The sequence below is a fragment of the Mytilus edulis genome, chromosome 7 (genome assembly GCF_963676685.1).
Source record: "Mytilus edulis chromosome 7, xbMytEdul2.2, whole genome shotgun sequence".
NCBI classification, from domain to species: Eukaryota; Metazoa; Mollusca; class Bivalvia; order Mytilida; family Mytilidae; genus Mytilus; species Mytilus edulis.
In genome coordinates this window covers 61,083,670-61,102,210 of record NC_092350.1, presented here as the reverse complement: position 1 = coordinate 61,102,210, position 18,541 = coordinate 61,083,670, and the positions used below count along the sequence as shown (strand labels likewise).

The following is an 18,541-nucleotide window of genomic DNA, read 5'->3' as shown; positions in this document are numbered from 1 at the left end:
ATCATATCATAAGGAACATGTGTACTAAGTTTCAAGTTGATTGGACTTCAACTTCATCAAAAACTACCTTGACCAAAAACTTTAACCTGAAGCGGGACAGACGGACGAACGAACAGACGGACGGACGAACAAACAGACAGACGATCGGACGCACAGACCAGAAAACATAATGCCCCTCTACTATTGTAGGTGGGGCATAAAAAAATAAATATTATTATGTTATGGTCTGAAATTTGTTTATTTGCAAAAAAAATCCACTGATTTTTTTTTTAGAATAACATTCAATAAATAAATTTGAATTATTTCAATATTATGCACCTCTCTTTTTATTTATTTACATCAGTGATAGTTAGATCTACAAAATAGAAAGTCAAATTGACCACTTAAATCTATTTGTATCTAAACGTCTATTTGTTTTCATGTTTACAGTAGATAAATCACTTAGTGATATAATTTCCGAAACCATTTTCACAGTAGAATAAAGCTTTTCATCAAATTTAGACATGACATATTACATTACAAGCAATTTTGTTTTTAAATGATTTACAATTATTGGAAATAGTCAAAACAAAATAAAAACATGATAAACCAATTAACCTCGGCAATGATCCAACACCAAAAATTACTAAAATAATATCATATACCACCATAAAAATTTATCTAAAAATCAACAAATGAATAGAAAAACGTCTTCAAATTCCAATTCTTTATCAGTGATATTCCGTTACTTCTCTTAACAAGTGTCAAAACTATACTAAAACAATAGGTCTCGTCATCAAGGTTGAAATGACAAAAGTGTGAAAGTAGTGAAATGAGCGTTACACCAAAACTGATCTTGTCAGCGTATAGAATCATTGATAAAATAAATAGCTTGAAATCGACACTTACATTTAAAAGGTGGGGTTAAGTATAATTACATAAAGATCAAATTAAGTATAAATCGCAAGATTTTTGTCTTGCAACCAATAGATACAACATTCTTTGCATAAGCAGAGAATCAAGCTGCTATATATAATACAAAATACCAGATAGATATAAACATTGTCAAACTAGTTTTGGAATTAGCAAAGATGTAAGTTTATATATATTTTTTTTTAAGATATTTTCAGAGTTTTTGTAGTATAATGAATGAAAAAGGAGGAACAAATAATTTAGCAAATCGTAAAAATTATGCTTTTTCAAACATTCTATCTCATTTTGAACGCAAAATAGTTATATTGAACATTTGAGCTATAGCATTTCTGAGTAACTGCATGTAAGAAAGCTTTGTATTCCATTTTGATATATTCATTCTTAAATATATTGTTGCAAAATATAGAATAATAATATAAGTAACAGAATCTATTTATCTATGACAAGAAACAAGAATAAAGCAAAATGTCAACAAAACACTGAACCACATATATAAGAAAATTATATATATTATAAATAAACTGATAAAGCCAAAAAAGATATAAAAATTCTATATTCATAAATCCTTAATTCATAATACCAAATGAAAAAAATCCCCAAAACAAGATCCAAAAAATTACCATTGGATGCATAATTAAGCCATAACAAATCATTCTGCCTCCATGCTGAAGAGTTATCTGCCCTTTCAAAGGGAGGTTACCTGATTAAAAGATACACATCTGCACTCTTAGGCCTCTCTTTTGGCAGTGAGTTATTAGGTCTTAGTCTTCTATTTTATAGTAATGATACAAACATTTAAAAATGTAAATTAACAACAATATCATATTAGAATAAAAGCGCAGAAATAAGATTTTTATTATGTTAATATGTACTTCATCTCCCTACAAATGTAATACCTACCCATGTGTAAACCAGAATGTATTATCATATCATTCTTTGGTTTTCACATTTTAATTGTTTTACATTTTGGTTTTGGCTTCACAGCTTACTAGTGATTTTTCTCATTGTTAAAGGACATTTTAATGTTATATAGTTCCTTTCTACTAGGGTATGTCTGTTGGTCTCTGGTGGACAGTTGTCTCTTTGGTATTAATACCACATTACCTTCTCTTTAAACTAATTAATTCTAACTTGTATTTCACATTCAAGTTTGTTTTTTTTTTACTATTTACATAATTATTAAGCACATTTACTATTGATTAAAGGATAACAGATTCTGAATCCTTTTATTCAGCTGACCAGGAACCAAGACTAACAAGTGTATCTCAACATCATTCAATGGGACCATCTACTCATGCATTAACATTGCACTTTATTACAACAGAATGCAAAATCATAGACTGATGCAGTTGTTTACAAATACAACCATCAATATACTTGATTGACATTATAAAATCATGATGAAAGTTAATCGTTGACACAAAAGGAACATTAAAGCAAAACCTGAATTTCTAAGAAAGTTCAGGTAACCTTTACTAAGGCAGCATATCTCATTAAGGTATCACAATCAGAGGAAATTAAAACCATTTAGAAAGTTTTATGGGAAAACAGATAACACAGAGAAATACTGATAATTAATCAACACTTGCTAATTACATACATGGTAATGTTTTCAGATTTTAAATGGTTTTATTTCTCAATTATTAAAACAGATAGCATACCAGGCATTTCCTTGATAAGACATTTAGTATTGTTCCAGGTCTACTTTTTATCATTTCTGCTGTAAATTCAGAAATTAATGTCTTAATTCATTATTGAGAATCACTTGTTACTAAGAAATACATTATCTGCGAAGGAAAGTCACAATTGGGAGATTATATCAATAATTGATTAATTGTCAGTTTTTTACACCACTTTCAGCATTATTGACTGTATCTTGGCTGAAACATTGTTTGAATTTCTTTTTCTAGCCGCTTAATTTTAACAATTAGGTTTGGTGCAAAATGTCATCTGATTTTAAATAAGCAAACAAGTAAGATAGATAAACAATTATTTTGGGCTCAGAAACCGCTTATCAAACAGCATAAATACCTTAACTGTGCTTTGTAATATCAATAAAAAGTTATCTTAACTGTGCTTTGTAATATCAATAAAAAGTTATCTTAACTGTGCTTTATAAATTATCTTTTAAAAATAAAACTTTGTAGCCAACTTTCGCTTTTTGTCTAATAATTTTGATTTCAATTAAGGGAATTACCAAAGTGATTTTTTTCCTCTAGTTTTCATCATTAAACTTATGGCACTTATATATTTATATATAAATTAACTACATGTTTGAATTTATTTTGGTCACAATCCAATATTACTAAAATTAAAAATGTCTAAAATAGAGGCATTTCAGTCAAAAATAAGCATCTAAGGCATTTTTCTCTATGATCAAATTCCAAAATCAATATTGCAAAATAGACAACATGCACAAAAGTAACATAACAACAATTTCATTAATCTAAAGCCAATTTTCCCGTCAATAATCAATTCAAACCTTGTATCACCTTAAACAATTTACTTTCATCTTAAAAAAAATTGAGCAATTATGCCGTTTATCTTTGATGTGTTAAATTTTACAAGTTCTTTATGGAGCTGTTTTAACATCCTGTAACGACAGCAGATTGACATTAACCAAACTTGTAAGCAATTATCTGGAAAACAACAATCAAGATTTATATTTGAAAATTTGTTGCATCTTAAATGTTTTAAGGATGGACTGGAATTACAGAATTTCAGGTAAAATAATTTGTCATTAAGGTAGCTGCCAAGGGCGTCTAAATTTAAGAAATAATTCATGGAAGCCATATATTGTTGGAAATTTACACATGGCCTGGGTCGTGATATTCGAATTTTATCCTGAGCGTTAGCGAGGGATAAAATTAACGAATATCACGGCCCAGGCCATGTGTAAATTTCCAACAATATATGGCTTCCATGAATTATTTCGATTCTAATAGGACAAATACGGTCATTAAAAAACTGAAGCGAGGGTGGGTATGCTGTGTGTGTGACTGTTCTTTTTTACTCCCTGCTAGATAAAGTTCAAATATCTTTATAAATATATAGGTTGCGTAGGTTAGTTTGTGAATAGTTGCTAGAAAAAAAACTTTTTAATTCTTTAAATTCTCAAACCCAACATTTGCCATTTTAAATTTACATGTTTTTCTCGTAAGCTTCTGTTAAATCCAAAGTTGACATTTTGTAACTAAGGAGCCGCCATGTTGACTTGCTGAAACGAGTAAATATGCGAATAATGCAATAGAATAGAAAATAAAACAAAACCTACCTCAAAAATCAGTTTTAATACAATATCATACGAATTCCGATGGTTCATGCATCAGAAAACTTTCAACTTTAGCGGTTTCATTTGTATGACGTCATGTTTTGAAATGACTTAAATGCGCCAAAAAGATTAATAGACTTTCGCGGAATTTTATCTAATTTTTATTTTGTTGATTTCTCCGAGCTCTTGTGTATTACTTCTTTTTATTATGCATACGAATAAGAAAAAAAGTTATTTTGTCTTTTTTTAATTGCCCTTTCTAAAACAATAAAATCGGCAGAGGGTCTGCAAATAGGTTCCAATACATGTAGATTTACGTGGGAAGTATATTGTAACAGCCATTATTATGTATATCTCTGAGTCTGCGCTAAGTATATTTTATCGAGAATTTTATCACAGTGTTGTTTACAAAGCTAAAGAAGCACGTCATATTAGAATTTAAAGACGACACATTTTTCTTAAACTTCTATCAAAGACACCTTGGTCAAAGTTCTGTCAAATTTCAATACAAATGTATTTGATCCTGCAATTTCATGACTTAAAATCATGTTTGCTATTTATTATGTCTCCAGAAAGCACAATTTGCCTTGAGCAGAATTCCAGCTCACAAACTCAGTGTTCATTTGCTACTGGTGGCTGTAGATGAAATACTTAAACCACTCAGTCACCATCAAGGCCCCGTAATTAAATAGATGTTGTAGTCTAAGATGAATTAATCTGGTACAAGTATATATATCATAATTACAATTATAACTTTTCAGAAAGCAAAATAGAGATAGTACAGGACTGCAAAATTCCAAAATGTCTGAGACTGAAAATAAGAAACACATTGAGAAGATTTTGACAAAAAGGGGCATAACTGCTGCTTACTTTTCAACCTCTGGAAATGTTGAAAACAAAGTATGGCATCATATGCAACAGCCTGAATCGATGACGAAAGAAGACTCTGGAGTTTTCCTGGGAAGCAGCGATGAAGATCCAGATTCAAGAAAGAGTGACGATTTCCAGACACCAACGCCAATACCAGACAAAGAGCTTAATTGTGAAAACATCATTCTAAAAATAGAACAGCAGACTACACAATTGACTGAAATAACTTTGCTAAAAAGTCAAACCAGCTTCAGGGGAATGAAAATCGTTAAATTTGACGATAGACTTTCCATTATAAGTGAAAAGTCCACAGAAACTGACTCACAGGTACCCTTTGTAAGAGATATTCACATGGAACAGAAAGTAATGGTCAAAACAAAACAAATCCAACACCTGCCAGGAACCAAGACAAAATCTCCAGAAAGACAAAAATCTTTTCCCCGTAAATTGCCTGCTAAGAGAACAAGAAGGATGGTGAAATTATTCCAATCACCAAACAGAAATGTTAACCTTGACATTCCACAGTTGTACCAGCGACAGAACACTACAGAGTTACTTCATCTGTATGACGAGCAGATTCCAGTGGCCAGAGCTTCTGTGAACAGAAAGTGAGTAATATCATTCAATAAACGTTTAGGAACTTAGGTTCATACTGTACAGACAATGACTGGTCTTTCGTACAGTTTCAGTTACATAACCACCATAAGGGTCTTCTGGGTGTGTTGGTGTTCACCTCCATTGTTGGATGTCAAGCGTTTGATTTCTAATGAGTCAATATTAAGGAGATGATTGATTTGTGCTTAACATTCAATGTCAAGGTCGATTGAAAGATTCTTAAGTTGGTACTTGCTGCTGTACATCTGCCAAACACATGCTATTTTAAAAATACAAACTCAAAGACAAGTCTTCTCTAAGTCAGATCTTTTCACAAACTTTGCAAGCTTGATATAGTAATTAAGTCTGACTCTGTATGTTTGTGTAACATGTTTTTTGCCATCAATAGCTTCTTGTCTTGAAAATTTTGGTTGTGACCAGATATTTTGCCACATAAAACATCAACGGCCTAACTTGCCTATAGATACAAATCTTTTCAAGACTTGCCAATAGGACAAAATATTACAATGCTGGTGATTAATTAGATATAAGAAGATGGTGTATCAGTGCCAATGAAACAACTCTACATCCAAGTCACAATTTGTAAAAATAAACCATTATAGGTCAATGTACAGCCTTCAAGATGAAGCCTTGACTCAAACCGAACAACAAGCTATAATGGACCCCAAAAATTACTAGTGTAAAACCATTCACAGTCTAGCTCAAAGTTATTAAGACCTATTTATGTATAATTGACATCACAAAGCTTTTATATAAATTTCATGAAGTGCTGAGCAAAGAGATAACAACACAGTGAAAAGTGATCAATAAGGTTATTGAGACCAAGATGTGCATTTTTTTTTTTTAAATTTCGCAAACTTTCAAATTACTGTTATTTTTTTTATTTTCAAAAGTACCAATTTTTCTGATTATGGATAATTTTGACAAAGTCTGCATTAAAGCCTTTCTTAATTTATACCTCATTTGCTTTGTTAACATTTAAACAGCAAGTATAAAAAAGAAGATGTGGTATGATTGCCAATGAGACAATTATCCACAAAAGACCAAAATGACACAGACAAGGTTTACTTGTACTAACAAAATTCATAGAAATTTTACTACCCCACAGATAATAATGAATCAACATTAGCCTTTTTCCTTTTAACTAAAACTCAAAATAAAGATCTCATATAAACAGTATCTTTCATAATTGTAAGATAATTACAATGTTTCATTGAAAAAAACCTTGAGATGATCCTTAATATCTGATTCATTTAAAAATTATCACGTCTGATCACAAATGATTTCCAAACTTTTAAAAGCAAAATGACAAACCTAAAATATTAAATTTATGATTTAAATGACAAAATGACAATATATCATTATGCCCTCTTCAAAAGTGCACAGATTATTGACAGCTTTTCAAATTAAATTTGTGTTAAAAGGAAAATGTTAAGAGCAGATAATTCAATAGGAAACCAAAAACTATAATATTGGTATTGTATAAAAGGGGTATAATTTAGACCTAACTATATAAACAAATTACCTCGGTAATAAATATTCTTTTTAAGTGTAGAGTAAAGAAGAAAAGACTATAATGCCAATAAGTACAGTGTATAAGAATTGGCTGTCAAAAAGTACACTTGGTGGCTAAGGCCAAGAAAAAAAATATAAAATTCAGAATGGAAATTGGGAATGTGTCAAAGAGACAAAAACTTGACCAATGAGCAGAAAACAGCTTAAGGCTGCCATGTTTTTTAAAAGACAAATATCAATATGATTAAAGACATTTGAGAACATGGTCAATGGTCCAAACAGAATCTGATACCAGTGGCAGATCCAGAACTTTTCCTAAGGGGGGCCCGCTGACTGACCTAAGAGGGGGCCCGCCCCAGTCATGCTTCAATGATTCCCTATATAATCAACCAAATTTTTCCCACGAAAGGGGGGGCCCGGGCCCCTCAGGGCCCCCCCTGGATCCGCCTATGGATACCTTCACATGTGAAGCTTAGTATAGGTCTTGTCCTGAATATATATGCATGAAATATTTGCCAGTAGATGTTAAGCAAATACTAATCTATCTCAATCTTTTAAAGGTCCTTGCCAGGCAGTAACATATGATAGGCCTTATAGTCTATAATTACACTTTTGGTATTAGCTGAATTTTTGTCTCTGATTGTCCTTAAATCTGCTCCAAAGAACCTTTTGATGTCAAGCAATAATATCTTTTCAATTGTGACGTCAAAATTATATGTGAACCTGCATGATTTTACATAATGGCAAATAAAGTTTACAAGTGTAAATATGTCAATTGCTAATTTCAATATGCAATTTGGTCCAAGTGGAAAATTGTTTTATTGAATTATAATACAACATCTTCTTTTTATATCATACAATTATCATTTAACCAAAAAGTTTTCAACTCAAATACATCTTATTAATAGCAATCTTGTAAAAAATCCTAACACACTTTAACTGTAAACTTAAGTGCTTTTTCATAGGTTAAGAAATGTTTTTGCCAGATTTGATTTAATTTTTTTTTTCTTGTCCACCACTTTGATTTCTTGAAAGACAAATTTCAGTGAGAAACCTGACATGCTGCATTCAAATAAAAATTCTTTGAGAAAATATTCCAAAGCCAGTATTTGCTGCTATTGAGAAACAATAATGCATAAAAATTCCCATCTGGCCTAATGACGATGATATATTGATACTGAAAATAGACTGGTTACCTTCTTATCTGGTTCTGAATTCATTAAAAGTATGCCAAGGAACTAGGTCAATTTCAAAGTCACTAGCATGCTCTTGTAAGGCTGTAGTATTACCAAATCAATTTTACTTTTTGTTTCCTTTTTAATTAATATTTGCATAAGGTTTAAAATTTTGAATTTGAACTCCAATTTAAACTGCACTTAATATTGGTAAATATTGAGAGCTTTTGATAGAAAACGTTATCTGCATTTATTACAACACTTGAGACAAATTGTACAAATGTTTTAACTTCGTCTTATAAAAATCAGCTCAAAATAAAAAACAAAATACAGCAATATAGAAAAAAAATATTAATTCTAATAATAAGCCATTTTTAAAATGAGAAATATTTGTTTTGATTTTCTCTTTTTTTTCCTTCTTCTTTAAAAATTAATAATATTAAACAAAAGAAGAAGAAAAAACAAAGACAAAGTTAAAAATGACAACTTCAAACCATCAGCAAGGATCACATAGATTTCACAACTTTTAAACAAGAATGTGTCCATAGTACACGGATGCCCCATCTGCACTATCATTTTCTATGTTCAGTGGATATATATAGTCAAACAACTACATGTTTATCATATTAACAACAAGAATGTGTCCATAGTACATGAATGCCCCACTCGCACTATCATTTTCTACGTTCAGTGGATATATATAATCAAACAAATACATGTTTATCATATTAACAACAAGAATGTGTCCATAGTACATGAATGCCCCACTCGCACTATCATTTTCTACGTTCAGTGGATATATATAATCAAACAAATACATGTTTATCATATTAACAACAAGAATGTGTCCATAGTACATGAATGCCCCACTCGCACTATCATTTTCTACGTTCAGTGGATATATATAATCAAACAAATACATGTTTATCATATTAACAACAAGAATGTGTCCATAGTACACGGATGTCCCATCTGCACTATCATTTTCTACGTTCAGTGGATATATATAATCAAACAAATACATGTTTATCATATTAACAACAAGAATGTGTCCATAGTACACGGATGCCCCATCTGCACTATCATTTTCTACGTTCAGTGGATATATATAATCAAACAAATACATGTTTATCATATTAACAACAAGAATGTGTCCATAGTACATGAATGCCCCACTCGCACTATCATTTTCTACGTTCAGTGGATATATATAATCAAACAAATACATGTTTATCATATTAACAACAAGAATGTGTCCATAGTACACGGATGCCCCATCTGCACTATCATTTTCTACGTTCAGTGGATATATATAATCAAACAAATACATGTTTATCATATTAACAACAAGAATGTGTCCATAGTACATGAATGCCCCACTCGCACTATCATTTTCTACGTTCAGTGGATATATATAATCAAACAAATACATGTTTATCATATTAACAACAAGAATGTGTCCATAGTACACGGATGCCCCATCTGCACTATCATTTTCTACGTTCAGTGGATATATATAATCAAACAAATACATGTTTATCATATTAACAACAAGAATGTGTCCATAGTACATGAATGCCCCACTCGCACTATCATTTTCTACGTTCAGTGGATATATATAATCAAACAAATACATGTTTATCATATTAACAACAAGAATGTGTCCATAGTACACGGATGTCCCATCTGCACTATCATTTTCTACGTTCAGTGGATATATATAATCAAACAAATACATGTTTATCATATTAACAACAAGAATGTGTCCATAGTACACGGATGCCCCATCTGCACTATCATTTTCTACGTTCAGTGGATATATATAATCAAACAAATACATGTTTATCATATTAACAACAAGAATGTGTCCATAGTACATGAATGCCCCACTCGCACTATCATTTTCTACGTTCAGTGGATATATATAATCAAACAAATACATGTTTATCATATTAACAACAAGAATGTGTCCATAGTACACGGATGCCCCATCTGCACTATCATTTTCTACGTTCAGTGGATATATATAATCAAACAAATACATGTTTATCATATTAACAACAAGAATGTGTCCATAGTACATGAATGCCCCACTCGCACTATCATTTTCTATGTTCAGTGGACCGTGAAATTGGGGTCAAAAATTTAATTTGGAATTAAAATTAGAAAGATCATATCATAGGGAAAATGTGTACTAAGTTTCAAGTTGATGTAACTTTAACTTCATAAAAAACTACCAACTTTAACCTGAACTTTGCACTATCATTTTCTATGTTCAGTGGACCATGAAATTGGGGTCAAAACTATAATTAGAAAGATCATATCATGGGGAACAAGTGTATTAAGTTTCAAGTTGATTGGACTTCAACTTCTTCAAAAACTACCTTGACCAAAAACTTTAACCTGAAGCGGACGGACGAACGGAGGCACAGACCAGAAAACATAATGCCCCTCTACTATCGTAGGTGGGGCATAATAAAAACAATTTTCCTGAGATTTTTTTTTTTTTTTTTAACTAATATACTTTTGCCAAAATTCATGTATTCTGCAATGAACATGACGTAAGCAATATTTGTATGACTCTATGAATTATGCTGAATGGGTAAAGGTTTGAAATCTTAGCCTGAACTAATCTACCATCTGTAGGTAGGTCTATAAAATTATGTACAAATAAGATACATTTAAATCATAATTTTATGCAAACAAATTCTTAATATTCACCTGTAGTTAAGCCTATTATGTAAGGCTTGTAAAGAATTTGCATGCAAATAGGATTAAATCATGAAATTTATATATATTGACCTGACAGGAACACGAATACTCCATTTTTCAATAATAAAATTATAATCTCAAATACAAAAACTTTCTTTTATTGAAAATTTTAAATCCCCATCTTTGATATGTGTGGACGCAAGTCTCCTTCAGATTTTTAATTAAAACCGCATACTTAATAATCTCTGCAACATTGTAACTCTTGTTAACGACAAAATAGACATCGTCAATTGATTTCTGCCTTACATCAAAAATTAATATACCTTGGTATTGTCAGTAAAATTTTGTCAATAAATTTTACCTTGTAACGCAAGTGGGGTTCAGACGATATTCATTTATCAATAAGAATCGGGACTGGATACTTTAAACAAATTGTTTTCTACTTTATTTATTACACCTTGTCTTAATGGAAAAGTTTTCGACTGTTATAAGTTCAATGTTTACTAATACCTATAATTACTGAACGAACAATTTTAATAACAGTCGGCTTAAAGGATTAAGTTTTAAAAACTTTGATCAGTGTTTAACCCAGTGGTCTTCATTTGAACACCACAGAATTGGATTAACGGATTGGAATTATTATATATTTTTTGGCAATTTATTAAAATTCACAATGCAGAATAAAACTTTAGACTGTGAACGTCTTTTTGACATTTTTAACTCTGTTGCAGAATTTCAAACGTTCGAAACAACATGTTCGGAAACAATCTTCGAGATTCCACCAAAAAGCTGCAGAATGACCTGCGGCAGACTATGAGGAAATATTCCACGGAAAAAAGTCAACTTTTGAGACAACTTTCAAGTTTGAGGTATCAACAAAACCAACTGGGAGATTTAAAACTGAGTGCTTTATCACCTTCAACCATGAGTGAATCATCCTCAGTCCAATCCTCATCAAGATATTATATGGCCCCTAACATTGCCGCTCACAAATTGAATAAAAAAAAGAAGAAGACACAGGAAACAAAAATAACAGCAATTCCTGAGTCATCACGAAAAGAAGGAATTCTTAAACTTCCAGTTCTCAGACAGGAGAGTTTATCGAAAACTTTAAAGTCAAGATGTCCATCAAAGACGACATCAGAGTGGGACTCTGGGAGAAATAATTCAATGCAAAATCTACCGCCACTGCATCCACCACCAGGGATAGCTGCCGCAAAAGAATTACTCCAAGAAAGTTACAAAATTCCTAAAGTCCGGGATTCAACTCGTCATGATATCACTCGTGCAAGCTTACCAAGCAGAACAAGCAAGAAAAAAGTTCATTTTGCCGAAAAACATAGTGTGAGTGAATATGGACGTAATGAACATGTCGACAATGACTTTACATCACCAAAAAACTATTCATGGTCGGGGGATACCAAATCTCTCCCGCCAATATCAAATATGGACACTTTCAGTGTTGACAGTATTACAGCGTATTCTGCCTTACCACCGATTTATGGCAAGAACTGTGACAATGACCCTAATGAGGTCATAAAAGCAACCCAACAGTATAAATCGCTGTACTTGAAAATGAAAGATCCCGAACAAAGGATGAAAACATTAGCCGAAATCTTGTATTCTGTACGATTGAGAATGATTGAAAATGAACAAACATTGAAATATGGCATTAACCCTAAACATATGAAAAATGCTAATACACTGTGCGATTTTCTGATGAGTAGGAACCATAACTCTTCAATGTCTATGTATTCTGTAAATTCAGAACTTTCAACAACTGTAAGTATATTGTAATTTTATGCAGATATTTTTCTTCAAATTGTGACCAACATTTCTAAAATAATGCCAAAATTTTATGATTTTTTTTAACTGTTTTAATTATTTTAGCATTCTTGCCAGATATGTTGAAAACTTAGTATGTAGTATTGAAGAACATTTCTCTCTTTGCTATTTTTATAATTGAGAGATTAGCCATATTTTTAAAGTCTTAAAAAAAGAAGCTTATTTAAAAGAACAAAAGAAATATAATTTCCTGTAGAAATAGACCATTAAAGTATACTAATATGAAAAACCCTTTCCCTGCCTCTACAAAAATTCTTCATTTTGCTTGTCTCAATGTCCATTGTTTTGCTCTCTCAATGGTATCTTTTTTTGGATATAAAAATTATAAAAGACTTATTCATAAATATTCATAAAAAAAATCATACATAATTGTCATATACATGTAAATCTATTAAAATTGTCATATACATGTAAATCTATTAAAGTTTAGCAAAAATAAACCATCCTCAACAAAAAATCATTAAATGTTTGTATTTGCAAATTTATCTAAAATCATAAACAGGATATGATAAGAACTGACAAGTTATACAGGATTAATTGCCTTTTGATAATTAAAGCTATAAAGTTACCAGGAAGGGCCAATTTAATTTTCAAAAGTTTTTAATTTTTAAAAGGGTTTGAAATTGACAAGTCAATATTTAAAATTGTTTTATGATAATGGGATCTTAATGTTCATTTCATACTAAGATAACTATTGGTAATATTACATTATAAAGTTTGTTTTCCCAATTATCTTGTTTATTGATATTTAAAAGATATTTTATTTTATGAATAAATATCACCAATACTATCATGAAATGCTGATCTCTGTTATAACAGTACATTCTAAGTTAATACTTTACAGTTTTATTCAAAGGCATAAAAGGGGGAGGGGCATCCAACCATATGTCTCTATTCAAATGTATTGATCATCAAAAAAGGGGGTTCTATCCCCTTGAACCCCGTTGATCCCATTTTATGGTGCATGTTTATTTCTTGAATACCAATGTCAATCTTTGGAACTTTTTTTAGCTTGATAATGTTTATTCTGAAAATAGTGGAATCCTAAGTAAATTAGATCCTAACTAGATTTTCTCTTTTCTATCTAAAAAGACAACATTTTTTTTTCTATAAGAAAGTAAAAACCAATAGAGGTTTATTCATAAAAGAAATAGATTTTTTTAATTTCTTTTTTCAAATGCAGTAAAAACAAACACAATTGTCACCAATTGACACTGAAAGATATGACAGTAATTGAAGTATTATGAATGATTTCTATAGTTTCTGCGGCATAATAAATATTTCCATACATTAAAAACAGGTGTTCAAATGATACAAATGTTGATCTTTTATTGGATGAAGCTTAACAAATTGTTTCAAAGACTTTTTCATATTTCATAATATTGCTAAACCTTCTTTTAACATGTTTAATTTAAGTATCTGAAATTGAATTCAACAATTTCTTTTCAAAAAACCTGTACCAAGTTCTGACATGATTGACATCGTATAATAAATCTATCAAAAAAGATCAACAGCTGATCAATGAACCAGTCAGTTATTGAAATCTATAACAAATATGTATTTCATAAAACATCCCAGTGCATTTATTTTACGTCATCAGACATAGCAAACACGACCTCGGAACAACAGACCTTTTTGAACGCTCAAGTATGCTTACATATTGGCATATCTGGTACTTGAACTTTCGTTCTCCGTAAGATTAAACACACAGGTTTATATTTTAAAGGCCTAAATTAATCAAACTTGCTTCACTAATCTCTAGTAGGTTAAAACGAGATTAAAAGTTTATAAATCTTTAATGTACTTCAATGTCGAAGTATTGGGAAATTTCAACGTGTTATCAAACATTGCGATTCTCTTAAATACTTTGTTTTTAATACAGTAGGTATAATATATGCATATTAAATTCTTACATTTGAAATATGAGATTGCTCTTGTTAAGTCAATATGTAAACTAACTTCAACTTTGTTTAGTAAAGCTGACAAACAAAAAAAAATACAAATATTTAAATAGAAAAAAGATATTTTACCGCCTTTACCAAATATGTATAGTATATATAAATTTATGTAATTTAGACTTTAGAAAAAGGATCATGGAGTATTGCAAAGACGTAATCTTTCTACAAATAAAAAATAAAATCTTCTCACTGACGTTACGACCCCACTTAGCTTTTATTCATTTGTATAACAGACCCTGAAGTTGTAATCATTTCAATTATTAAATTTTACAAGCCTTTTTATTAGTCTTGAGAAAATACTCGTAATTTTGTTTTTAACAGTTACTCCTTCAATTGTTAATAACATTTACTATTTAGGAAAATATATATTTATACAGTGTTTGTTATTAAAAAATATAGGTATTAACATTGTAAAGACCGTGCAGAAAAAGAGGTTTAACAATTCAATAGACAACAAGTGCATATTATCTGATCAAAAAATAAGACATTCAAAATTCAAGGTTATTGTTTTGTGAAAAAAAATCTATTTTGAAAACACAAGTATAAATATTTTTAATTACTTTCTCTGAATGAAAATTTTATCATTATATCCTATTTTAAGGTTTACGAAATTGAGTGATTTAAGCTTTAAAGACTAAAAGACTACAATATAATATTTAACAAATATTGTTGTAAGATTTTATAATTACTTTTTTTTTTTAACTAAAGGGCTATTTTTGGTTACAATAAATCATGAAGTTCAAGCAGATAAAATCTTGTTTTTTTCCCTTTAAATATAGGAATAAGAGTCATTGAATAAAGATTATAGATTCCCAAATAACATATAAAATACTTTATTGGACTAATTTTGATTTCCTTTGAGGATATTCGCTTGTCATGTTTTGGAATTTTCATCAGATTTTCGGAATCCTCTGGTTTTATAAATGTGTTTGACTTAAAAAATATTTGCCCATTGACCCCCATGTTTCTTTTTATAAATCTTTTACATATATATATCAAATTGTTTACTAAAAAGGACCTCAGAAATAAGTAAGAAGACACAATTTAAAACATTTAAACTGCCCAAAACCAAAATCAGAAGCAAGCAGTAATGTTCCCTGCATACTAGTTATTTGATCGAATTGAAACCGCACACATACACAGACACATATCTCCTTTAATTGGTAACAACAATTTTCAACAAAAGAACAGAATGATGCAACTCATACAGTTCTTTAAAAAAACTTTTTTATTCAGAATTACAGAAAAATCCATCAAATTTGGAATGTAACTAACGTTATCATTTTTTTTTCAAGGACGGAAGGAAATCAGGAATTCCAAGTAACACAGCTGCAAGGTCAGGAAGGAAGTCTGGCTCTCTCCAGTTGCAAAATTATCTACGCAAGATGTCACGCTCACGTCGTCCATCTGAAGAAATTCGCATGTCAAGGATGATGGCACAACCAGATATAATAGAGGCCCAAGAGGTCTAATCTATTCAAACTGTGATAACAGTGACAATTATTGTTTTTTGCAAATTTGAGGACATATTTTTTGTTTTGTTGATTGTGATAATTTGAGTAGATACACATCGATGTTGCAATTAAATTGTGTTTCACTGAAATATGTACTTTTCATATTTATTTTTTTTACAAACTCAGCAAGAAATATTTTCCACTGGACTTTGATAAATAACCATCAATCAATCTTACAATTATAGTACCAGATGTTTATCTGACTTTTTCTATGAAGAACAATATTTTATTCGGGTCCTCAAATATCCTCATTTATAGACTAAAAACTTTCTACTATAAAGCCTCTGTTAGTGATTCTCAGATTGGTACTTCAATAGAAAAGAAAGGATATATTGGGTTTCTATAAATGACACTTTTATATTCAGGGCACAACAAATACACAAAAAGCAAAGGAACAAGCTTGTTTGTGTTATTCCTTTCAAATTCAGTGATGCCTTCAACACAAAACAAAAAAAATATCTCACCTCACTGCAGGTTTAAGACGGCCCTTAGCACTGGTTTGAGAGGATTTTTTTGCAAACTGATGATTACACAACAACTATGAATTGAAAGAAGCTATATTTGTGCACAAGTTATTTTTTTGTTTGCATCTTTCTACTAAGTAATACACCCCTTTTCCAGCTGACTTTACAATTCGTTCGTATATTGAGTTGTTATACCAATGTCCCAGGTTTGTGGGAAGATTGAGCAAACACAAACAGGAGCTCATGATTCATTTTGTTGTTTGTTGACATTTTCATTTTTATTTTTCACTGATTTTTTTGTCATAAATCAGGCTGTTGGTTTTCTTGTCTAAATAAATACAGATTTATTGTGTCATTAAAATTTGCTGTTACAAAATGATAGAAATTATTATAAATTAAGGAATGTATCTCCCTCATGCAAAGCTCTGATTCCTTTCACAGATTTGGCTATACTTTTTGGACCTTTTGGATTATAGCTCTTCATCTTTTATATAAGCTTTGGATTTCAAATATTTTGGCCACGAGCATCACTGAAGAGACATGTATTGTCGAAATGCCCATCTGGTGCAAGAAAATTGGTACCCTTAATTTTATTGTTGCATATTTTGAGCCTTGTATAGTTTAATATGCATCATGGGTAAGGAGCACTTCTGAAGGTCATTATGTGACCTATAGTTACTTGGTGCATTAAAGACCTATTGGTGACCTTCTGCTATTGTCTGTTCTATGGTGGGGTTGATGTCTCTGACACATGCCCCATTTCCATTCTCAATTTTAAGTAGATTAACAGTATTCAGGAAAAGAATCAATCAATGAGATTGTACAGGGGCACTGATTACCATCCAGAAATAATATATAATACTACCGCTAGAAAAAAAGCAAGTTACATAGTACTATCTCGACCCATGGCTAATGAGTATTAAGAAGATTAACTGGTTAATTATTGCTTTCTTATTGTCCAGTTGAAGCAAGTAAATGAAATGTTTCAAGAATCTAGATATGAAGTTATTGTCAATTTTTTTTTTTTATTCAAATGCAAAATAGATATAAGAAGATGTGGTACAAGTGCCAATGAGACAACTCTCTATTCAAGTTTAAATTTGTAAAAGTAAACCGTTATAGGTCAAAGTACATCCTTCAACTCTGACCCTTAACTCACACCAAACAGCAAGCTATAAAGGGCACAAACATGACTTAAAAACAGGAAAACCAAAGGAGAATAATTGAGACTTTAGGTTATTCCCCTTCTGGATTTCTACAGATTAAATATAACATATTATCTCCACTCATACATGTATCTAATTCAAATGACTTTTTAATTTGAAAATGTATTTAAAACTAATGTGATTAAAAAAATGATTATGCAAATTAGAACAAATGAAAAGGGGCTTTTGAACAATAAAATTTAAAAAATTTAAAACGTCATTATATATATATATATATATATACACACTCAAGTTTAATTTTTTCATCAATATATGTAATCAGTGTCTGATATAGAATTTCTCCTCATATAATTTATAAAAAATCCATGTTGCACATTCTATTTTTACCAAAACAAAATTTGATGATTATCTCAGCACATTTGTTTATAAAAAATGTTGCAATTTATATTACAATAATCTTAATTTGCCACGCCCTCAATTGAGCACCAAATTGTAGTTGTTCATATCCTCATCAATTGGTCTCT

The 18,541-nt window shown here is 30.6% G+C and overlaps 2 protein-coding genes across 21 annotated transcripts in view; one reads left to right on the top strand and one right to left on the bottom strand.

Annotated features, from left to right (window-relative positions):
- Nucleotides 1–18,541, bottom strand: part of LOC139481922 (kinesin-like protein KIF21A) — a 275,709-nt gene that overhangs the window by 20,968 nt on the left and 236,200 nt on the right. For 14 of the 19 annotated variants that reach the window (XM_071265486.1, XM_071265470.1, XM_071265469.1 and 11 more), the window contains one exon: nucleotides 1,613–1,681. The exons of the other annotated variants lie outside the window; for them this stretch is intronic. In XM_071265486.1, the coding sequence (XP_071121587.1) occupies nucleotides 1,613–1,681 (69 nt within the window). The remainder of the gene's footprint in view (nucleotides 1–1,612; nucleotides 1,682–18,541) is intronic. 19 annotated transcript variants of the gene reach the window in all.
- LOC139481925 (uncharacterized) lies at nucleotides 952–16,476 on the top strand. Of its 2 annotated transcripts, none has more exons than XM_071265489.1 (4): nucleotides 952–1,072; nucleotides 4,945–5,661; nucleotides 11,802–12,852; nucleotides 16,169–16,476. In XM_071265489.1, exons 2-4 carry the CDS (start codon nucleotides 4,985–4,987, stop codon nucleotides 16,343–16,345), a joined length of 1,905 nt encoding a protein of 634 aa, XP_071121590.1. In that variant the 5' UTR covers nucleotides 952–1,072; nucleotides 4,945–4,984; the 3' UTR covers nucleotides 16,346–16,476. The 2 variants fall into 2 exon arrangements, with proteins under 2 accessions (XP_071121590.1, XP_071121591.1); XM_071265490.1 differs by lacking the exon at nucleotides 952–1,072 and adding an exon at nucleotides 3,514–3,636.